Source organism: Ictalurus furcatus, chromosome 19 (genome assembly GCF_023375685.1).
Source record: "Ictalurus furcatus strain D&B chromosome 19, Billie_1.0, whole genome shotgun sequence".
NCBI classification, from domain to species: domain Eukaryota; kingdom Metazoa; phylum Chordata; class Actinopteri; order Siluriformes; family Ictaluridae; genus Ictalurus; species Ictalurus furcatus.
In genome coordinates this window covers 6,359,029-6,383,764 of record NC_071273.1, presented here as the reverse complement: position 1 = coordinate 6,383,764, position 24,736 = coordinate 6,359,029, and the positions used below count along the sequence as shown (strand labels likewise).

Genomic DNA, 24,736 nt, shown 5'->3' with positions numbered 1-24,736 from the left:
GTTATGTTAAAAACATTCACTAAATGTTGCGGGGTCTTGAAATTGTGTGCATTTTGGACTTCCGGCTGAGCATGTGAGTGAGAAGGCACGTGTGGACTGAGCTCCCGAGCATTTTATCTTTTAATTGTGCTTTTCAGGCAACCTGAATCTTTTCTAAGATATTTGGTGCATTCTTTTTCAATTACTCGGTTTACAATTATAACCAGAAAGGACTTATGGCTTCTGAAAGACTATGGAAACCTAAATCTTCACCGAGCATGACGAGTCATGGCGACAAGCTACCGCTGGACCTGGAAAACCTCCGCACCACTTTGATCGCGGAGCTAAGATCTACCACCACAGTACAGGTGAAAGCAGCTATTGACTCAGCTCTGGCCCCAGTTGTTGCATCTTTTGAGAGTTTTAAATCAGGCATTGAATCACAAGGACGACGTATTGACGAGCTTGACCAGCACCTGAACGATTACAGTGACCGCATTAGAGCACTGGAACAGACAGTGCTAAAGCTAAATTCGGCTAACAAACAACTCATTGATAAAGTGAAGGATCTGAAGTCCCGTTCACGGCGCTGCAAGCTCCGGGTTGTCGGTATAGAGAAGAAGGGAGCGATCCAGTAATGTTTATGTCAAAACTTTCCAGGATATCTTTGGATTGGAAATCTTTCCAACTGCTCCATTGCTGCATAGAGCGCACCGTATTGGCCCCGTGCCCTCAGAGGAGCGAGAGAATCAAAGGCCCGGAGTGATGATTGTGCAGTTTCACTACTTTCACGACATCTGTTTGCTTAACAGAAAATAGGAAGTTCCTATGGTGACATTTTAACTGGCACGTACACAACAAACAGGTCTAGAAAAGTTCATGAGACAGAAATTAAACTATAACCTAAACATACTTATACATATCTGAGGGAATAGAGAATAGAGAGTTTCCAACATCTACCAATTGTTATTTCACACCACGCTCCTTTAAGTCTTGACATTCTTCTACCTTCACATCACGCCTTTTGCCCACCATGGATTCTTAATTCTCTACTTTTATCCGATTCAGCATTTTGCAAGTATATTTCTACTTCGATAGATGATTTTCTTCTTACTAATCAAACTGATTCAATGTCTTACTCTTTACTTTGGGAAACTCTAAAGGCCTTCTTAAGGGGACAGATAATCTCTTATTCTGCTCATGCCAATAAGAAATGTAAGGATAAGAAAAAAGAGATATCTGATAATATTCGAGCTGTTGACGACCAATATGCTCTCAACCCGACCCCTGAGCTGCATAAACAAAGGCTTAATTTGCAGGCGGAGTTCGATTTGTTATGGACAGCAACTCCTCTGAAGAGGTCATTTCTTTGGACACAGAAAAGGTGTTTGATAGGACAGAATGGGAATATCTTTTTATGGTGCTAAAGAGGTTCGGCTTTGGGGATGGACTGATATCATAGATCCGTTGATTATATGTGGAACCGCAAGCTTCCATATATACCAACAATGCTAAATCTGACTATTTTACTTTGTCACGGGGTACGCGCCAGGAATGTCCTCTGCCTCCCTTACTTTTTGCCATAGCGATTGAGCCTCTCTCGAAACTCTTCTGTATTTCAGGGTATTTCTCTTCTGTATTTCAGGGTATAATCCGCAAGGGAATTGAACATAAACTAGCCCTATATGCTGACGACTTACTACTTTATGTTACAGATCCAATTGCATCTATTCTAGAGATAATACCCATATTAAATGACTTTGGGAAATTTTCCAGGTATAAACTGAACCTACAAAAGAGTGAATGCTTCCCCATGAACCAATCTGGCCAAAAGATAAAACAGACTGAAATACCTTTTCATTTGGAGGATTCAAAATTCAAATATCTCGGAGTTAATGTCACCTGTTCCTATTCTGCATTAATGGCGGCGAATTTTACACCCTTAATTTCATACATGAAGTCAGCCTTTCAAAGATGGGCAGCTCTACCATTATCCCCTCTTGGTAGAATAAACATGTAAAAATGAACATTCTTCCAAAATTCCTCTACCTTTTTCAATCCATCCCTTTGTTTTTACCCAAATCTTTCTTCAAGAATATAGACCAATTAATCTCCTCTTTTATATGGCCAGGAAAAACTCCCAGGGTTTCCAAATTTTCACTTCAAAAGAGTCGACTAAGTGGTGGCCTCTCATTGCCCAATTTCATGTATAATTATTGGGCGGCTAATATTCAGAAACTGGTGCTCTGGGTGCAGGCCCCCTCTCCTCCATGGAGCCACTTAGAAGCAAAGTCTTGTATTTCAACCTCCCTCCCTTCAATGGTGTTCTCCTCCCTTCCTATAGCCCTTTCACGCTACACAGATAATCCAATAGTGTGTACCTCTCTAAAAATTTTCCATCAATTTTGGTGTCATTTTAAATCCATCTCGGCCTCAACCATGGCACCTATATGTAATAACCACCTCTTTCCCCCCTCCTTTATAGAGTCCACATTCTCTTTTTGGGAAAAGAAGGGTCTGAAATGCTTTGAGGATCTTTTCATTAATAATGTGTTTGCAAACTTTTCTGAATTATCCTTGTCATTCAGTCTGCCTCCATCTCACCTATTCCGTTTCTTTCAAATTAGGCATTGTGTCTCCTCCCTCTTCGCTGGGTTTCCCTCCTTACCTATAAAGTCTGCATGGGAAGAGGTGTTCAAGCTGAATCCTCATAAGGGTGGCATTGTTTCACGGATATATGCAACGATCTGGTCACAGGACGATTCTTACAATATCAAAACCATTAGTGCTTGGGAAAAGGAATTGGGCCTGGAGCTTGAGGATGATTACTGGGGCAGAGCGTTAGATAATATACATACCACCATGTCCTGTGCTAGACTTAGTTTCATACAATTTAAAGTGGTCCATAGAGCTCACCTCTCTAGGAGTAAACTATCTAAAATATATCCCAATGTTCCTGACATGTGTGAAAAATGCAAACTTTCGCCCTGTAACCTCAGTCATATGTTTGCACTCTGTCGCAAACTGCAGAACTTTTGGAACTCTTTCTTCGAAACTATGTCTGACATTCTTAAAATCAAATTAGATGTCTGCCCTTTAATTGCTATCTTTGGTGTTCCATCTCAGCGTCAGCCTCTGAACCATAGACAAGCTAGTGTTGTGGCTTTTGCATCGTTACTTGCTCTGCGCAGAATATTGCTGGCTTGGACCTCTCCACAACCCCCCTCTATATCAGTCTGGCTTAAAGATTAAATGATCTTTAATCATTTAAAAAATGATTTTTTAAAACTTAAAAAAAATCAATTATAACAAGTGTGTGGGGTGCAAAAGACATGTGGGTCCTCTTCCATGCAGATTCAGTCCAGTTCCAGGTGTTTTAAACCTCTAAATTATTACCGTAAGACTGGATATGGACATTGTCAGGTGTATACTTATTGTTTTATTGCCTTTGCTGGTTTATGGTCTATACTTTTTTGAATGATGAAGGGAATTTGGCATGTGTCAACATATTTATTCCCCAGTGAAGTAGGAAGTAAGGAATGCCCACATAATAGTTCCTAAACACTCAGGGGAACTTAAACATGTTTTATAACATAACATTTTATTTATGTTTTAAAGTAAAACATAAATCGGAATATGTTTCAGTTACATATTTCTTCCATAAAACTTTCTCAAGGTGGCAATAATTGTGACAAATTTTAAATATATTTTTTTCTTAGAAATTTTTACTAGAGGTAAGAATTCTGTCATATTTTCAGTGTGAGATATGCAAAGTTTTTTCATAACCTTTTTACCCACTTCAGTTCAAGTCTGAAGTTCAAAAAGTTCAACACCATTTGAGTTAGATTTTTACTCCTTGAGCCCACCATCATTCCCACCCATATAAACAAAGTTCTCCCCCAGAACCTACAGTGACCTGTAGACTTGAACTAGAGTTAGCATGCTAAAAACAGTTAGCAATAACTAGGACTGTCATGGCATCACTTTAAATCGATGAGTTAAGTTGTTTATTTATTATAGGCTTTGCCTTACTTCCTCTTCTATCCACCAATAGCTGGTGTGTAGTGGGCGATCTGGCACACTATAGCTGACATAGCATCATCCAGGTGGATGCTACACACTAGTGGTGATTGAGAAGATTTCTCCCTATACAATGTAAAGTGTGGATTGTTTAGAAAAAATGTTATATAAATTTAAGGAATTATTGACTATTATTATTTACATGTAGGTGATAAAAGTACCTGCAATGGTGTACTGCATTTAGGAAGATAACATTACCACAAAAATATATAAATACCCAGCTAGAATTATGCTAATGTTGCTTGATAGGAGAGTTAAATAAATAAAAATGGCAGTGTACAGTGAGGCTATATGCAAGTTTATATCAAGGTTGCTGTGCTTTTGGGATTTTTTCGTTATTTCATTTGGCAGTGGGAATCAGAATCCTATTGGTGATCATGTTCCCTTTTTCACCTTTCCTGTGTTTTTATCCACTCTGCCATTCACTTGCTTGAAAGCCAGGTTACAACACTACAAACATGCGAAATCCAGTGCATATTGATTTATGAGAATGGTTAAGAATGCCTGCATTGTCCTTCTTTCATTATAATGAGCTCTCATGAGATTTTAAGCTGTTACCTATGATGTTAGCTAGTTAGTATCATTAGCATAGTTGCATGGGACATTTCCATGAATCCATCCATCCATCTTCTATACCGCTTATCCTTTTCAGGGTCACGGGGAACCTGGAGCCTATCCCAGGGAGCATCGGGCACAAGGCAGAGTACACCCTGTACAGGGTGCCAATCCATCGCAGGGCACAATCACATACACATTCACACACCCATTCACACACTACGGACACTTTAGACATGCCAATCAGCCTACCATGCATGTCTTGGGCCTTGGACTGGGGAAGGAAACTGGAGTACCCGGAGGAAACCCCCGCAGAACGGGGAGAACATGCAAACTCCGCACACACAGGGCCACGGTGAATATCGAACCCCCGACCCTGGAGGTGTGAGGCAAATGTGCTAACCACTAAGCCACCGTGCGCCCTATTTGAAGCCCACATCCTAATAATTCAAAGCTTACAAATTGTGCTTACATACCTCTCCAGGAGCAACATCACTAATTCCATGTCCAGCTTCATCCCCTTCCAATAAAGCACTGCTCATGTTTATTCTGCTTTTAATGTGTTGTCATTATGATATTTTCAAAGAAATATCATATGAATTTTTTTTTTGCTCAGTGAAAGTATCTGGCTGTGCTGGCCATTTACCAGTTTCTGCCATGTGAGATGGTGTAGAGTGAAAGGGAGTTAGGGAATGTCTATAAAAAGATTTACAGGAGGTCCATGTAAACACAAACAAGCAATCCATCCAGGAGCAAAGTTTTCCGAACAGGATTTCTCAGCCACATAACATAATTGTGCTGATTGTATAAATGTACATTGTGGCTTAGTGGTTAGTGGTTTTGTGTGCGTGGAGTGTGCATGTTCTCCCTCTGCTTCAGGTTTCCTCCAGGTACTCTGGTTTTCTCCCCCAGTCCAAAGACATGTGTTGTATAGGCTGATTGGCATTTCTTTTCAACTGTCTGTAGCATGCGGTTGTGGTTGGCACCTTGTCCAGGGTGTTTCCCACCTTGTGCCCCTAGTTCCCTGTCATAGGCTCCAGGCTTCCTGTGACCCTGCATAGGATAAGCAGTACAGAAAATGGATGGATGTTATACATGTTTTCCAGGTTATTTGTGCTAGTAATAATAATAATAATAAAAAAAAGACTATTGTACTTTTAAATATAAATCTGTTTAATTGTTAGTCAACAAACTGTTCTTGAGATTTTTTTTTTTTTTAGATCACTCATAAAGTGGTTCCACCGCAGACAACCTAAAACATGTACATTGACAGAAATTACTGGCAAAGAAGTACAATTAATGATCACAGAATGAGAAACACAGAGGATAGCCATTGCACCAATCATTTCGAACCATAGACTCTGACACAAATCATTCTGAGCCTTGAAAATTATCATGTGTCTCACTAGGTTATACAAATGCAGTAGGCTACATCTCATGTGCACAAATAGAAATTACTACAAAAATGTCTCTGTACAATTAGAAGTAGAAATATTTTGGTGAGTACAACCTAAATGACTCAGTCATCACCTGCCAACCTTCTGAAAAACAAAAGGTGAATAGTTCTTAAAATGAATTGTATGGTAACAGCAAAGAAAGAAAAAAGAAAATCAAGCCAACAAAGGAGGGAAATATAACAATAAAAGCTATTGTGAAATGTCTCAAATAAAATCTTCAGAGAGAGCCCAGAATGTTGTAAAAGTAAAATAGTTTGGAAACCCATACTGGTATGAGTAAACATCTTTTCAATTTAACTTGAGTGGTAATGTACTAACACGAAGTCTGTTTAGCTCCAGTGGTTGATTATGATATTACATATTTGTTCATTCACTGATTCATTCAATCATTTTCAGTAACTTCCTGATCCTTGTAATTATGTACATTATGCTTGATATATTGTGATTTTGAATGTGTAGATTAACACCATTGGTATAGTCTTTGTCCGCACTGCTGCAGTTATTTTTAAATTATAATGTTATGTTGAGTGTGTTGATGATTGGCTTTCAGCACAACTTTAATATGTATTGTACATAAATTCATATATGCAAAATACTGATATGGGCTATTAAAAAATAGATTACAGTGTCTGTGATTTGTGCATAATAATTCATCCAGATGTGTTCTAGTAAGTGCATGCTTATTCGTCCTAACAAAGTGGCTTGGAAGAATGTTGTCACATAATTCATCAGAGCCAACTGCATCGTAGTATACATAAACACAGTATTACACTATTGAGGCGAAAAGGAAAGTAAAAGAGTAATGTCATGGGACAACTTTGTGTGTTTTAACCTACTATATCTCCGAACAATCGTACTGTATAGCAATCTACAATGTGGTGGAAATAGCAAAAAAATAATAATACAAAAGAATGTAGAGCTATTATTGATAACTAACTAATTCTGAGCAGATAGATGCTGTTTGTTAAAACATTTATGTATTTTCTATTTCTTATTATGTGTTATACATTTTCCTGTTTTTCTTTTTTTTTTTCTTAGCACGGTATAGTTTCTGTAATGGTATTGTGGTACTTAATTTTGTATAGGAAATGGAATTTTAGAATTGTAACAACACTATTATTCTAACCTGGCTATATTAAATTTGTTCAATGTGTTTAAATGTAATGTGATTGAGTGTAGTATAACCCCAATTCCAAAAAAGTTTTACACTGTGTAAAATGTAAATAAATATAAATAAAAACAGAATACAAGGATGTGCAAATCTCATAAACCCAGACGTTATTCACAATCGAACATGGAAAACATATCTAATGTTTAAATTGAGCAAATGTACCAGTTTAAGAAAAAAAATAAGGTAATTATGAATTTCATGGCCGCAAAACGTCTCCAAAAATTTGGGACATGATTGACATGATTCATGCATTTATTGTGTACTGTGTATTGACTGTGACTTGTGAGTCAAGTACAAATGGTCATTCCTAATAATTAATTAATTTTGCCCCTGTAGAGTCACATTTTCACTTCTCTAACCATATTAAAATCATGATTTTTAAACATGATCAATCAGTGAATTTATGTGTATGAATGTATATTTCCTGTTTGATTCCAGGTTTATCAGATTATGATAATGGCCAAAAGTTGTAAGTTCATATTTTACAATTGCTTAGCTTGAACTCTGATTCCAGCTTTCTTTTAAGTTAACAAACGCAAAAAAAAACAAACCTGTAGACATTTGCATATGTATAACAGCAATAAAGTTCAAAAGTTGTATGTTGAGTTCCCTCTGAACAGATGTTTGGCCTCTTTCAACTCAATTTTATGGTGTTTCCATTCATGTCAGTCGGAATAAACAGCTAAATCACAAAAATCTAAGCTTCATTTGTCAGTTTAGTTCATACAACAACTATCATACAACTTTTGTTGTTTTACAATCTTTTGTGTCAGTCAAAACTGTCTCAAAACCTACTTATTTAATGAGCTTTTCCCAGGTCTGAAGATTACTAGACACCCAAGGTATAGCTCAAAAATAGCTTAGTACAGTGCCCTGTAAGTGGAAAACACATTAACAAACCAAGAATGCAACAATAAATCAGAAATCACAACAAGCAAATTTGGAAACATGACAGCAAAACCAAAAGCACAACAGCATAAACTACTAACATAAAGGATATTTCCTTATTGAACATCATTGCATTAGTTTGAAAACAAATATGAAAAATGAAGAGCTGGCAGAAGTTTAAAATAAGAGGAATTATGAGCCTAAATTCACCTTCTGATGCTTTTACATGTTTATTTTTATCAAGAAATTTAATATGATGTTATTCTAAAAATGCTGTTAACTTTAGATCATACCTTAATAAAGGTGAGTCATTAGGAAGAAAGAATTTTTCTTTTCCCCGTTGTGATAGTCATACAATGTGTCCAATGAGCAACAAGCATGTTGCCGCTTTGAAGTAATGCTGTTGTGTTCTTGGTTTTGATGGTGTGATTTTGGTGCGATGTGTTTTTCAGTTATGGGCCACTGTAGCTTAGGGTATGTTTAGCTAAAAAGCTGTATTTGAGCTTTGGCCTAAACTCTTAAGTTAATCTTTCATCCACATTCAAAGTCACTATTATAAATGGAACTATTATAAAATTGTACTATTCAAACTCTGAGGCTCTCCATCCAGGGAGATGTTGAACATCTACTGGACTGGATATTGGTACAGTAAGAACAAGTAGTAAAATCTCATTCTTATGTTCCTAACAGTGTGAGGCATAGCAAGAGCTTTAAACCAATATAATTTCTATGCAGTTCCATAAAGGTTTACAGATTTATTTTGCGCAGGTATCTGGATTTCCACAGGAAACATCTCTGATGTGATTGGTCCAGGTGGACCCAAAGGCATTGCGGAATTGACTCCTGCCCCAGACTCTCTCTTGCCCCACACTTTCTCACACCTCCCTGAGAAGGGAGAGAGGCAGGGAAGTGATGACTCTCAAGCCATGGTCTCTTTTCCTGGCAGTCTTCTGTCATTGAAGGTGTGCATGTTTATCACTTCCTCAGTTTTGACAATAGTGGGAGGCTGAGGTTTTTGTTTGAGTCGCCGCTGACACTTCAAAGACACAGTTAGCTCGTCCACCATGGCGCTACAAAACGATCGCTAGAAAATCAGAGGAGAAAAAGAAGAAAGGATTGGAAGAAACTAAACAATATGAGTAAACAGTGTTCAAACTGATTTAAGCAACGGTTCTCTCTTAAATAGCTTATTTTAATTGTTAGCCATCTAAGCTTCATGGGCTTTTCATATGTTAAAACAAAAATTACATGCTCTCTATGGCATATTTCATAAACTATGTTTATGTTACATAGCTTTAAGCCTAATTATAGCCAAAAAGTCTGTGCTAGTCACATTTACTCTGGCACAGTGAAAAAAATATGCAAGACTCTTGATTGGGAACTCACCAGACAAAATGAGTTGGAAGTGAATCAAACATTAATTTTTGACCCGACTCTTAGCATATACTGGTCAACAACTGAATCTAGATTGATTCTTTAATGGCCAATGAAAACTATGAGTACAGAAGTAAATATGAAAAAATGGCAGACTTGGCAGGCTGGGGTGCAATTTGATCATGTCTGTTTTGCTATAACTGTCAAAAGGGTCACAATGGTGGTAACAGTGGAACTGACCTTTAGCCCAGAAGTGAATGAACCCGTTAAGAGGCCTGAACTAAACAGTTTTAAGAAAGAGGAAGAGGGCTTTAAATGAATTTTCATAGAATACCTCTGAAATGAACGTCTCCTGGCCAAATGTTTGTGGACACCTGACCTGAATAAGAGGCCCAAAGCTGTTCCAGCATGACAATACCCCTGTGCACAAAGCGTGATCTATAAAGACATGGTTTTCCAAGTTTAGACTGGAACAACTTGAGTGGCCTGCACAGAGCCCTGTCCTCAACCCTGCTATACACCTTTTGGATGAACTGCAACATCAGGCCAGGCCTCCTCACCTGTGCCTGACCTCACTAATATTTTTGTGGCTGAATGATCATCCCCACAGCCATAGTGGTTCTACAGTCAAAAACCCTTCCCAGAAGAATGGAGGTTATTGTAACAACCAAGAGGGGTCTACATAAGGAATGGGCTTTTCAACAAGCACATATGGGTGTGACTGTTAGGTGTCCACATACTTTTGGCCATAGTGTATTTTTGTGTCATTCTTGTGTAGCATATATTACAAATTTGGTGATCCCAATTGTTTACTATGTGTTCCCCAATCTTTAAGTTGCCAGAAAATGTCAGAAAATATGCCATGCCCTGTATCTTCATTGTCTTAAAAAAAACAAAAAAACAAAAAACAAAAAAAACCAACAAGATGTACCCTTAAAACATGTGCCCTTACCTTCTCTATCTGTGCATTCTGTTTGGACTTGTATAGCACTTCCCCTACAGCCACAAAAACAGAGAGGACCAAGCCTGCAGCCAGCACGATAAAGATGCCCCCGATGTTTTGCACTCCCAGTGCACTTGCCTCTTTGCTTTCCTCCTCTGGACAACCATTTCCCCGCCACCATTTCTCTTTCATCATGTGAAGCTTTCCTGCTTCTTGCAACTGCAAGATCGCTATAGTGATCTTGTCTCGGTAAGGAGAGCCTATGAGGAAAAAAACCTATCACTTCAGAGAATTAAATACTCGAAATACTATACAGATGGTATATGGGAGTATCTTCATGATGTACGCATCATTGTTACACTGAAAGTTCCATTGTAATACAAACTGGTTGTGTTGACCTTTACATATACAGTGGGGGAAGTAAGTATTGAATGCGTCAACATTTTTTTCAGTAAATATATTTCCAATGAGGCTATTCACATAAAATTTTCACCATACTTTGGTATGAACTCAAGAAATCCACACATGTAAAGAAATCCAAACATTAAAGTCCATAAATAAAGTTATGTGTAATAAAGCGGAATGACACAGGAAAAAAGTATTGATTACGCTAATTGAAATTTATTTTTTGTTTGTAATGAAGATGCTTCAAGACACTTCCTGTATGAAGAAATTAATTTTCCGCAGTATTCAGGTGTGATTTTTGGCCCATTCTTCTAAACATATAGTCTTTAAATCTTGTTCAATTGGATTTAAGTCAGGTGATTGACTGGGCCATTCTAACACCTTGATTTTGTTTTTCTGAAACCAATTGAGAGTTTCCTTTACTGTATGCTTTGGATCGTTGTCCTTCTGGAAGCTCCACCCACGTCTCATCTTCATCATCCTGGTGGATGGCAGCAGATTCTTCTCAAAAATCTTCCGGTAAAAGGCTCCATTCATTGTTCCTTCAATTATATGAAGTCTGCCAGTACCATGTGATGAAAAACAGCCTCACACCATGATGCTTCCACCTACAAACTTCACTGTTGGTATAGTGTTTTTAGGGTGATGTGCGGTGCCATTTCTTCTCCAAACATGGTGTGTAGTATGACAGCCAAGTTCACTTTTGCTCTCGTCTGACCAGACTACACTCTCCCAGTATTTCATAGGCTCAATACTTACTTCCCCCACTGTATGTGTATATATATACATATATATATATATATATATATATAGAGAGAGAGAGAGAGAGAGAGAGAGAGAGAGAGAGAGAGACACACACACACACACACTTTAAATATCTGCCTCAAAATTCACCCAGTGAAGTAATGCAGTAATGTTACAGGGCAGTCATCTTGTAGAACCAGAATTAATTTTGGTATACTTCCAGCCTGTCATGCTTCCTAAAGTTCAGATTGTACCATCAAGCTGATAAGAGTGTGGTAGAAAAGTTATGCAGATTACACAGTTCTATTATGAACTACATGTACAGGTTGTAGTATTTACCCATAGGTGTTCCCACTCCATAGGACTTGGAATCAATGAGGCCTCCAACCTGTGTGAGGTTGCAGTTGCGCTGAGTGACAAACTCAATTGTGGTGGACTCCATGAGGAATGCATAGTCAGAAGTCAGCACTCGCTGGATGCCCTCTTCTACACTCTTTACCATCACAGATTGCCTCCTGCTGTTCATGAACTCCCACATCTTATCGTAAGTAGAGATCTTTGTCTTCTACATAAGGAGAATGTAGAGAAAACATTTAGTGCTCATTAATTTTAAAAGTTAATAGTAAAATTACAACCTATGAATTGCTTTAGTGAGCTTCAAATCATTTTGGGTCATTTACTTGCAAGTCTGGGTTCTGTCTTAGACTCTGAAAGAGGCATAATTCTTCTAAATAGCTTATGACTCAAAAAAAACTTTAAAAATAACTCTGTCCTTGCTTTTAGCTGCAGCACCTTGAAGAATGTCATGGTAGCACCATCTTCAACTACACCATAGGGGATCTTCGTTTGCTTGGCCAGGTCATCAGCTGAGTCAATGGGAGACTCCATTCTCTCCACAGTGAGGAACGCAGCTAGGTTTGCTGTGTATGATGAAATGATAATCAAGGTGAAGAACCACCAGATTCCTCCAACTATTCTGGTAGACAGAGCCTTGGGCATCAGCTCAGACCCTGTAGTGGACAGTATAGTGGAGGGGGGAGCAAATGACAGTACAGGATTGAGAAGGATTAAAAAAGAGAAAAATAATTGAAAACAGGAAAAAGGAAGACCTGGTAAGGAGTGAGCCATTTTACTCCATCCAGGTTCTATTACTCCATCCAGGTCTAAATACTCTACCATAAACCATATATCTTCTACATCAGTGTTTCCAAATTTCTGTGCTAGAGTACACTACACTTCATAATTAACTGCCATAATAGTTTACTGATACTTTTAAAAGACATCAGCTTTTCACATACCTCCAGAATATTGTCATTAGTTGAAAATAAGTATTGTTTTTATTTATACACCCAAGAACAGTTGGGAAGGATCACACCAGACACTGAGCGGTGTACCAACTACTTTTCTTTTTATTCTTTGTCCAAAAACACAAGCTGCTAAAATTGTACTGAGATACTTTTAGAAACTGCTAAAATGTTTTGCACGGATACTGTTTATTTAAAAGTCATTTCTAGATACACTGTATTTGGCAACTATGGAGATTTCATACACTTGGCCAAACATGGCAAAAAGTCTATGACACACTAGCACTTGTAATTTCATGTTGTTGTTTTTTTCCCAAAGCATAATTAGTTTGAATAGAATAAAATAGGATAGAGTAGAATAGAATAGAATAGAATAGAATAGAATAGAATAGAGTTTTCATCTCTCACCCAACTGAAAACCTTGTTGGGTCTTACTTTCATGCACCCAAGGTAACTTCAAACCTCGTCACCACCTCCCACTGACCTCTATGGGGCAAACCACAGTGGCAAGGGACTCTGTAGTGTTCATTCCCTAGGATACAGTGTATGGCAGCCTCATTCTTCATATGTCCCATATTAAGATCCATATTTTCACTGAGGTCTATAAACAATGACTTCTGGGCATTGCTGAATCATGAATTCTTAAGCAAGATCAGCTAGGCCATATCTGATGTTGCTGTTTTACAAGGTTTCCTGGTATTATAATTTTTTGGTTGAAACTCATGACTAAAAGTTTTTTTTATTATCAAAGTGTATACAATTTATGCATTTGGTAAAAATCAACTGCTTAAATTACAATCTGAAGTGTAATCGATCTGATGGGTAAACCCTGAATTGCAGTGCTAATCTTAGTTTTTCAGTGTCTCCTTTTTGTGCTGTTCTTCTCTTGACTGTTAATGGGAAACACCATTACAATGGACCATGTATTACTTTATACAACTCACTCTAAAATTAATTAGTTATGTGTTATTATTTCTAGTGTTTTCTAGTCACTAAACAAATTGCATTGATACTGCAGAGGAAGAGCATCTTTACCAGGGGTGTAACCTGGTCTGGATATTCATGGCTGTAAGATTTTTTTCTTTAGCCCCGAATAATTCTCCACTTGGAGCGGTTTGTCACTACGTAACTGAACATCAGTAAAAGAAGACGGCGGTGTTGTAATTTTATATCCTCAGTGAACGGAGGCGAGGCCAATCAGACAGTGTTTACAGGAATATATGTGGAAATACTCATGTCTTATTGGCTGACATCTCTCAATTCTACCAATTGAGAGGGAAAATTTACATATGCCTTTTTTTTTTTTAAACCAGTAAAGGGGTTGAAACTGAAACACTCTGATTCTGAGCAGGAAAACAAGGTGTGTAAATGTCTATATGAGTTCCAGTTTACGTGAACATGATATGAGCAGAGCATAAGGAAAGATAATGTACTTTGCATGGCACTGTTGCAGCTAAACCCATAGCTTAGTTTTGCCTCCCCTTGGCTACTGACACCAAACTAGCCTAGTTAGAAAAGTTTTATATTTTATCAGTCTGGTAGTCCTACAAACCGTGATAACACCCGAGGCAGGGTTTGTTTAATCCAACTTTTTTCTAATCATGTCATACATTGACAGCTAAGTTACTTCCATAAAACAAAACTTAGGCTACTAGCTGAGCTGGGGAAAAATGCATGGAGAAAAATCTGGGTTCAATGTTGAATGATTAACAGTCCAGCTAATGCCCCTGATCTTCACTCTGATGCATGCAAGGGTGTATCATGTTGAAGAGCATGTATTCAAATATGAATATCTGTGTTGTGAAAAACATTTTGAGCATCAGCCTGTTGCAAGTATAATTAGACTGATAGAGCTACTGTGCTTTATTTTACTGAGTTGCAGCTCAGTCTCAGTAACTTCGATATTGCATTAACACACAGAGTCCTTTGCAACCTGTAGTACCAGCTCTAAACCAGATGGGGGCCCCAGAGAAGCCGACTGGGCTACAGTGAGCAAGAAGAGTAGCACAGACAGGTTGAAGCATCTACCTTGTTGCATGAGAGCCCCAACTCCAAACCAGAAACTATTTAGCAGAGTGAAGTTATTCTCCACCATGTCCGAATCAGGGTTACAGGGATGAGGATTATACCACTCATATGGGCTGAACCTGATGTAGAAAAAAGAGATAAAAGATGGTTACACAGGCATTAAAGAGAAATGAAAACTGCTATACATAAAACAACTGTCCATCAATGGACAGACTGATCTTCTATTTCAGTAAAAGTATGGCCATTACAGGATGGATTTATCCAGCGTTATCTCAAAATTAGGAGGACATTTGAATGTTTCATTAAACTGTATTATACATTCATTTGATACTCAATATGCCTACCTTTTAAATAATTCAACAGATTTCTTATAAATGAATAACCACTCTATTTCCAGTAGCTGAAGTGCTGTTGTCCAAGATGCTTTTATTGCAATAACTGTCATTAAAATTGTCCAGCAATAAACCTTGATTAAAGACTACAGAGCTGAGAGTTCTTCTTGAATGTACAGTGCGTATGTCTCTTGGCACTTTGGAATTCATAAAATGACAGGTAGCACTCTACAGCAGACATATAAACTCAGAGGTGTCCATCTCCAGTCCTGGTTGGCCAGAGTCCTGCATGATTTGTTGATTTAACTGATCAAAGACACCCAATTCAAATCACCAGCTCATTAACAGGAGTATGAGTGTTAGAACAAATAAATCACCAAACCCTGCTAAACTGAAAGGGAAGCTGAAATATATCAGTGTGGAAAGGGTTACAAAGGGTTGTGTTATCAGTGCGGAAAGGGTTACTTATTTCTAACACTTTTGGACTCCAGCAAACCACAGTGATTCCCATTATCTCCAAATGGAGAAAACGTGGAACAATGGCGAATCTTCCCAGAAGTGGTTGGCCTACCAAAATTCCTCCAAGAGCCTGTCGAAGACACAACCAGGAAGTCACAAAAGAACCCACAGGAACATCTAAGGAATTGCAGGCCTTGTTCACTCAGAAAAGCTTTGTATTCATGATCGCACCACTAGAAAAATTACTGGGCAAAAATTGTATTCATGGAAGAGTTGCAAGGTGAAAAACACTGCAAACCAAGAGAAACATAAATGCTCATCTCACATTTACCAAAAAACACTTTGATTACTGCCAAGCCGTTTGGAATGAAGTTCTATGGACTGATGGGTCAAAAGTGGAACTTTTTGAAAGAGATGGGTCTTGTTAAATCTGACATTAAGCTAATTCAGCATTCCTTAATAGCATCATTCCAACAGTCAAACATGATGGTGGTATTGTGATGGTCTGGGCATGCTTGGCTGCTTCAGGGCCTATGTGACCTGGCACAATTGATATAACTATGAATTCTGCTGTCTACCTGTAAATCCTGAAGGAGAATATCTGTCAGTCTGTGATCACGAGCTCATTTGCAATTGTGTTATGCAGCAAAACAGTGATTAAAAACACAAGAGCAAGTTTACCTCTGAATGGCTCAAAGGAATCAAAATTATGGTTTTGTAGTGGCCTAGTCAAAGTCCAGAATGAACCCCACTGAGATACTGTGGCAGGACCTTAAATGGGCGATTCATGCCTGAAAGCTCTCCAATGTGGCTGAATTAAGGCAATTATATAAAGAACAGTGGGCCAAATTCTCCACAATGATCTGAAAGACTGATCTCCAGCTATCACAAGCGTTTGGTTGCAGTAGTTGCTGCTAAAGATGACACGGCCTGTTATTATGTTTTGCCAGGGAGAGGTGAGAGATTATCATTTAAAAAATGTGTTTTGTGTTTTCTCATGTTCTACTTGTCTTACATCACATTTTATATGAAGATCTGAAACAATATACTGTGATAAATATGCAAAAAATAGAGGAAATCGGGAGGGGGGAATTCTTTTTCACAGCACAGAATAAAAAGAATATCACATGAAGTTATTGATATTTGGAGCTCTGTGTGGAGACATAGTTGTAATCTGTGTGTATACCCCTTTGTAGTGTCTTTGTTGATTGTTGCATGGGATTTTGACTTAAGATTTTGTGATCTTTCTTGTGCTTTGTTTCTAGCTTATTGTATAATTGTTTCCTGGTAAAGTATATTTTCTAATGTTTCTTATATTTGCTTGTTTGTTTGTTTTTACTTGAATTAAAGATTTTCCTACAATGACTTAGTCTGCATTTAATAAAAAAATAATCATAATAGAAATTTTGTCAGTAATGTGCAGAGGGCTCCAAGAGTCAGACAAACCAAACTTACCCATCATACACCGACATCATAAATTTTTGTTCTATGCATATTCTGAACCAACTTAGGTGGCAATTATGGCATCTCTTTTTAGGTATCATAGTGCCAGTAACACTGAGAGTCACACAACTTTAACCGCAATACTTCTGAGGACCTTAGAAGTGAGATCCCACTCAAAAGTATTGCGGTTAAACAAAATAGAAGAATATACTGACAACGCAGACTGTTTTGGAGAATTTTCCTATCTTTACAAAATATTCTGTTATTTTCTCCACCAAAGTTGACATGTTACCTGGCTATGACAAACAGCACACAACTGACACCTAAGTAAGCCAGCAGAATATACATCCAGATATCAGGGGAAAGGGGATTGAGGAAGGAGAAGACGCCAGGGTTTGTGCCATTGGGTTTGCGGTACAGGATGCTGATCCCAAGAGTCATGAAGGGCTTCGAAAAATCGATCACCTTCTCCCTCACATATGTTATGGCCAAGGGAGCCACCGCCAGATCTGCTTTCTGTCAAACAAAACAGCAAAGAGAGAGAAGCAATTAAGAAACATTGATTCATAACCCTCAAATAATGGACTAATTTCTTGTGGTCTAGCTAGTTTATCATAACATCTTTCAGGTCATATGTAGAGCTATTTCAAAATTTACGATGATATAATGTTATACACATAAATTTCCAGCATTTAATTTACTTATTTTAAAATATGTTTATTGTAATGCATGGATTCTTAAATGCAATTAAACTTTTCACAAAATTTACTGAATAAGATATGAAATGTCATACATCTTAAAATTAGCAGTAGTAGACACATTGGCACAGTGTAAATGACATTAGGCTGCTTAATGAAAATATATTTATAGATTACTATACAGCCGTGCTTAAAAGTTTGTGAACCCTTTAGAATTTTCTGTATATCTGCACAAATATTACCTCAAACAGCATACAATTTTCACACAAATCCTAAAAACAGGCAAAGAGAACCCAATTAAACAAATAAACATTATCCAATAGTACATATCTGTGAGTGGCAAAAGTATGTGAAACTCTAGGATTAGCAGTTAATTTGATGGTGAAATTAGAGTCAGGTGTTTTCAATCAATGGGATAATGATCAGGTGTGAGTGAGTGAGCACCCTGTTTTAAGTCTAACCTTCACAACATGATTGTGGAAGTGTATCGTGGCAAGGAGATTTCTGAGGACCTCAGAAAAAGAGTCGTTGACGCTCATCATGCTGGAAAAGGTTACAAAACCATCTCTAAAGAGTTTGGACTCCACCAATCCACAGTCAAATAGATTGTGTACAAATGGAGGAAATTCAAGACCATTGTTACCCTCCCCAGGAGTGGAGACCAACAAAGATCACTCCAAGAGAAAGACATGTAATAGTCTGTGAGGTCACAAAGGAACCCAGGGTAACTTCTAAGCAACTACAGCCCTCTCTCATAGTGACTAATGTTAATGTACATGAGTCCACCATAAAGAGAACACTGAACAACAAAAGTGTGCAGGGCAGAATTACAAGGAGAAAACCACTGCTCTCCAAAAAGAACATCTGCAGTTTGCTAAAGATCACGTGGACAAGCCAAAAGCCTACTGGAACAATATTTTGTGGATTGATGAGAACAAAATAACATTTTTGGTTTAAATAAGAAGGGTTATATTTAGAGAAATGAAAACACTGCATTCCAGCACAATAACCTTATCCCATCTGTGAAACATTATGGTGGTAGTATGGTTTGGGCCTGTTTTTCTGCATCTGGGCCAGGACAACTTGTCATCATTGATGGAACAACTCATTCTGAATTATACCAGCAATTTCAAAAAGGAAGATGTCAGGACATCTGTCAATAAACTGAATCTCAAGAGAAAGTGGGTCATGCAGCAAGACAACGACTCTAAACACATAAGTTCTTCTACTAAAGAATGGTTAAAAAAAGAATAAAGTTAATGTTTTGGAATGGCCAAGTCAAAGTCCTGACCTTAATCCAATAGAAATGTTGTAGAAGGACCTGAAGCAAGCAGTTCATATCAGGAAACCCACCAACATCCCAATTTTGAAGGTGTTCTGTGCTGAGGAACGGGCTAAAATTCCTCCAAGCTGATGTGAAGGATCAGTTAACAGAAATGCTTAGTTGCAGTTATTGCTTCACAAAGGTGTCAAACCAGATACTAAAAGTAAGGTTCACATATTTTTGCCACTCACAGATATGTAATATTGATCATTTTCCTCAATAAATAAATGACCAAGTATCAAAATTGATCTCATTTGTTTAAGTGGGTTCTCTTTATCTACTTTTAAGACTTGTATGAACATTTGATGATGTTTTAGGTCATATTTATGCAGATATATAGAAAATTCTGAAGGGTTCACAAACTTTCAAGCACCACTGTATAAAATATGGCACAATACTTTAAAATAACAGACATCACTAAACGATTAGTACAATTTTATTAAATTAATCTTATGTGTTGACTAAGACAATATTTAAAAATGCCACATTATTATTGAGAGTAAGTAATGGTGATACTATGTTATGTGCAATTTAAACAACCTGAGGAGATCCACAAGCAATCAGGTGTACTAACCATCCAGCTGATCACACGGCTAATGTATGATAAGTAATAAAGGATTATATCAGTAATTCATTCCGCAGTGTTCATTGTGTTGGATGATAAAGTGTTTTTACACATGAACATGCTCTGGCTACAGTGTCTGTTAATAAGAGCCCTGGAGAAAAGATTAACAATGCTCCTACATCCTGCCAAGCTCTCATCCATCTCCTCCAGCTGTCATTATCTCTCAGGGCTAAAATTCCCCATATGTCCCAATTAAGAATGGAATGGTACGAGAATTGTATGAAATACAGACAGGTGACATCTTAAAAGACAGAGGACTGTTTTGCTGTAGGGAGCATTTTGCTGGAATGGTTTTGGTTCACTTGTCCCTTCAGAGTGAAGAGTCACTTAAAAAATAAAAAAAAAAACTGCTACAAAAACCCTGGGTTTCAGTTCCAATACTCTGCATATACCTTTGCCAAGGCTATCAAAACCAGGCCCTCCTTGACTTGTGAGGCACTTCTGAAAGCACAGGCTGAGGACTAAGAGGTGCTCCAGAGCTTGCTGCAGCCTTCTGGTGCTCCAACTGCATCTCACCTCATTAAGATAAACCAGAAGGGGAATTGGTTTTCTCTCCCTGATCCTGAGCAAGTATAACAGCTCCGGGACATGTCAGAGGTGGTTGCGGGCAGAGAAGCATGAGACTGGAAAAAATCAACAACGTTCCAGTGCCACAGACAAACTGGAAGGCTGGGTTAAGCAGTTTACTCAACCTATAACAATATTACTTGTAAGGGTGCTTTCACAGCTATTAGTCTGGTCGGAATCAGAGCAAAATTTTCTTTGATGTTTTCTCACTGAACATAATTTAATTACTCAAAAGGCAAAAATGTTGGCTGAGGGACATGTAGGGCTGAAAACGCACACATAAAACTCCTTCATTCATTGGTCAGAAATACAATGAAAAAAGTAAACATACCTTTGGCAAGTGTACATAGAACACACCTGAGCACATCCAATCACAGAGAACATGCTCGATAATTTACTAGATAATTATAGAAATATCCAATACAATGTGTATCTTGTTCCACCATTTGTTTTCCATTTTTGTTCATTGATCTACATACCCAGAATATCACATTTCTCCAGCACTTCAGCTCTGTTCTTTGGCTTAGTTTGTGCCTTGTGGCTTAGATTAGCAGTTCATCTTAACAGGTAAATGTCAATCTCAACACAAAGTAAATTGCAGGTTTGGTTGACTTTGTGGAGTTGGATCGATTCAGGATTCACAAATTGCTGTCTCACTGAAATCAAACTGTGCTAGTGTTTGATTGGAACCCAACCAAGACCCTCTTGCACAGTTGGACTTGGACTAGTTATTTTGGTCTGATACACATGCAAACACCTCTAGGAAGAAAACAAGTGGCACTTGACGCCAATGCTGTCGACAGGACACCTCCACCACCAAGAAGTCTAGTGTTTTTTTTTTTTTACAAATTTGTATGGCTGAAATACAAAAAGGAAACTACTGAAAAAAACTATTTCAGACACTTGACCTTGTTGTTACCATGAGCCTGTTTGGATCAATTCTGAAATCTAATCAGAAAAAAATTCATATAAATCCTTCAAATATTCAACCAATCATTCTTGAGATATCATGTTAACAAGAATCTTGGATGGAGCCTTGTAAGCTCCTTTGCTGTGTTGTCACAGCAAGAACAGATATGGGTAGAAGGCTTGGCAGTTCAGACCCACGGAATGGGAAGAATGAGTGCCACACAGGAGCTGGTAGCAAGCAAGCTTGGCCCAAATACAAGGGCTACAAGCAGTAATGCAAGAGCATAATAAATGGTATAGCTTGCTGGGGGTTTTTTTCTTACCTGATTCAGTGCAATCCATCCATCCATCCATCCATCCATCCATCTTCTATACCGCTTATCCTTCCTTCAGGGTCATGGGGGAACCTGGAGCCTATCCCAGGGAGCATCGGGCACAAGGCGGGGTACACCCTGGACAGGGTGCCAATCCATCGCAGGGCACACTCACATACACATTCAGACACCCATTCATACACTACGGACACTTTGGACATGCCACTCAGCCTACCATGTGTGTCTTTGGACTGGGGGAGGAAACCAGAGTACCCGGAGGAAACCCCCGCAGCACGGGGAGAACTCGGTACAATCATTAATTATTACTGACATGGGAATAAAACTACAAAAGCTCCTGCTGCATTTATTAGAAATTAACACACCATAACACAAAACAGCAAAACCTTATGCTGTTATTCCCCGAAAACTGCTTGTGGCTCCCATTTAGTGGGCCAATTCAAGTGAGAATTCAAGAACCAAGCCATAAGAAAACCTATATCTTGAACACCATTAGATAAAAAGCTTCTGTTAATTCACTCCTCTACAAAACTAACCACAGTGTGCTCCTGTTTTACTTGGTAAAACCAACATTCCAGCAGTGGATAAATCGGTTTTAGGCCAGCAGTCACTTAGTGAACTTCTCCCACCAACCAGAGGAGGTCATCATCAGTAGTTCTTACTTTGCAACTGCTTGCATTCCTTTTTGGAAATTTACCCCTTATTTATGTCTATATTAAAACTGCCTGTTAGATGCATATAATTATGAAATCTTGCCACAGTTTCTAGCTGAATATGTGAGCAATGTATTATTGTTTGCTATCCTTGTGTATGACACGTTTTTGATTTATTTTTTTATCTGCTTAAACCTGTTGTTCTTGGCATGCCATTTTGTATTTATCTGGAAACTCTTGAGTGCATCTGCCTTGCCTCTGATACTCTTCTTTAATGGTAAACTGACTTGGACTGTCCTTGTATTTGCTTTAATAATCTTTAAAACTCTGCAGTTGAATCTGTTCCTGTCTCTGGAGAGTCATTATAATATGATATATGCGTATATCAAATGTACCACATATTTATCAAGTCCAATTGATTAGAGCCCTCTATTAGAACCTCTGGCACAAAGATTCTTGTTTCTACATTCTTAATGCACATTGTTTCACGATGTAGCCAGCAGGTTCATTATAAACAAATTTACAATATATTTAAGGCATCTATTTGATCTGTACTCAAATGTACAAACAGTTAGCTTGTACAAAATATTAGGAAAAAGTATCTATGAAATACATTTATGTGAAATTTATCATCATTGTTGTTTATAAAATGGTATTGTATTGTTTTGCACAAAACAGTAGATTTGTTCACAGTAAGTTTTTTTTTTTTTTTGGTCAGTCTTCATTAGTCCTCAATTCAGACTTCTACCAAGTTAGCTATGTACTTGTGTTCTGCCTCACAAATTGCTATAAATAAATACAACAAAATGGAGATGTCTGTACTTGTTATTTATTGAAAATCTATATATTGAATATATTATAATATTGAAACAACTTACATGGTCTATAAGTTCTCGCACCATGCCGTTCCACTGGCCTGTGCTCTCCTCTACTGCTCCATACTTCCCATCCTCCACCAATTGGATCTCGTAATGGAATCCCAGAATAGCGGCGAGCTCACGCAGCAAGTCCACACAATAGCCCTCGAAGCGATCATTACCACAGAGAGGTTTATCTGACTTCTTAAACATCACATAGGGCTCTTCCTGTATTAGAAAGAAGAGGAAAACTTAGCATAACCCTATTATCCTGGTGACAATCAGAAAGGAACTCTGAATGATCTTTGTTTGGTATATTGCAGAATGAGTAAAAAATGTCATCAATATCAATGAAAATCATATGAGCTTTTATAATATGGTTTTAAATTAAATACTGCTCAATGAGTGCTGTTCTGACTGTCAGTGGGCCCTGTGGATGTAGACTAATGTGTTTCATTTTATTGCTTGAGATTTCACCACCTTAAACAATGCAAGTAACAGTCAGAGTTAGAAACTGAATTGTCTCTTAATATACTTAATATTTTATATATTGATTAATATTGATATTCTCTGTATTTATAGTCAGCTTAAGTTGCTTTTCTGGGTGGAACATTCAGGTTATTAAAATGAAAATGATCTTTATCATTAACATGAATCTGATAACATGAATGATAACATTTATCATTAAAATGAACGGGCATCTGAGGTTTCCAGACTTTTCTTAACTAGAGAGTTTTTTTTAATGATGTCAGGTTTTCAAACAGTATCGAGATCATTGATTAAAAAAATTAAAAATAAAAAAAAAACACTTGCCTTTAAGCCAGAAAAAACGTGAGCTGACAAAGGAATATCACTTAAAATCACATTTTTAAAAAATCTTAAAATCAATCAATAAATAAATAATAAAGCCTAATACGTGTCTTGGCTTTATTGCCAATATATTACAGCATGATTGGTCCTTGTCCTATTTATCATGTTAATCATAGAAATAATCTAGAATGTATTTATTTATTTATTTATTTATACTTGCATGATGAACTAGAAGAGGCCACAGATCTAAATCAAGATCATGAAATCATAATGTCTTTTGTGCAATGCAATCGGTATGTTCTCATCTAACATAGTTACAACTCACTTTAAGTACTTGTTGTTCATAATTTTATCTATATAAAATTATGTCTTCAAGAAATGCAATGTCTCTGATTAAAATGCTGTCTGGGCCTACTTAAAAACCTTTTTGTGGACTAATCAATTATCCAATTAATCATTTCATTGGGATTTAGCGTTTGGGACAGTCATACAAAGTATTTAAAGTCATTCATTAATTCCTAACTGGAATAATATGCTGGGACAGTAAGGTGTATTTGAGTGTGTGGATTAATATTTTAAGTGCATGTGTTTACCAGAATAGTGGCGACCTTTAGTGATTTGTTAGACAAGGAGTTTGTAACATTGGACGCTTTACTCTTGTGATGCTCTGTCATGTTTAAGCCACTCAGAGGTTCCCATGTGCCAATCTGTTGATCCAATAGACATATGCATATAAAAAATTCACATGAACAAGTGTAAAATGTCCACAGACACTCAAAAAAAAAAAAAAAAAGACAAA

At 37.6% G+C, this 24,736-nt stretch overlaps 1 protein-coding gene across 1 annotated transcript in view; it reads right to left on the bottom strand.

Moving 5' to 3' along the window:
- Window positions 1-7,070: 7,070 nt before the first annotated feature.
- Window positions 7,071-24,736, bottom strand: part of LOC128623714 (glutamate receptor ionotropic, kainate 2-like) — a 56,812-nt gene continuing 39,146 nt past the window's right edge. The window contains exons 9-16 of the mRNA XM_053650866.1: window positions 24,531-24,644; window positions 23,149-23,355; window positions 17,455-17,678; window positions 14,929-15,047; window positions 12,389-12,606; window positions 11,936-12,161; window positions 10,457-10,707; window positions 7,071-9,214 (exon numbers count right to left, since the gene is read on the bottom strand). Of these exons, the coding sequence (XP_053506841.1) occupies window positions 9,050-9,214; window positions 10,457-10,707; window positions 11,936-12,161; window positions 12,389-12,606; window positions 14,929-15,047; window positions 17,455-17,678; window positions 23,149-23,355; window positions 24,531-24,644 (1,524 nt within the window). The 3' untranslated portion in view covers window positions 7,071-9,049. The remainder of the gene's footprint in view (window positions 9,215-10,456; window positions 10,708-11,935; window positions 12,162-12,388; window positions 12,607-14,928; window positions 15,048-17,454; window positions 17,679-23,148; window positions 23,356-24,530; window positions 24,645-24,736) is intronic.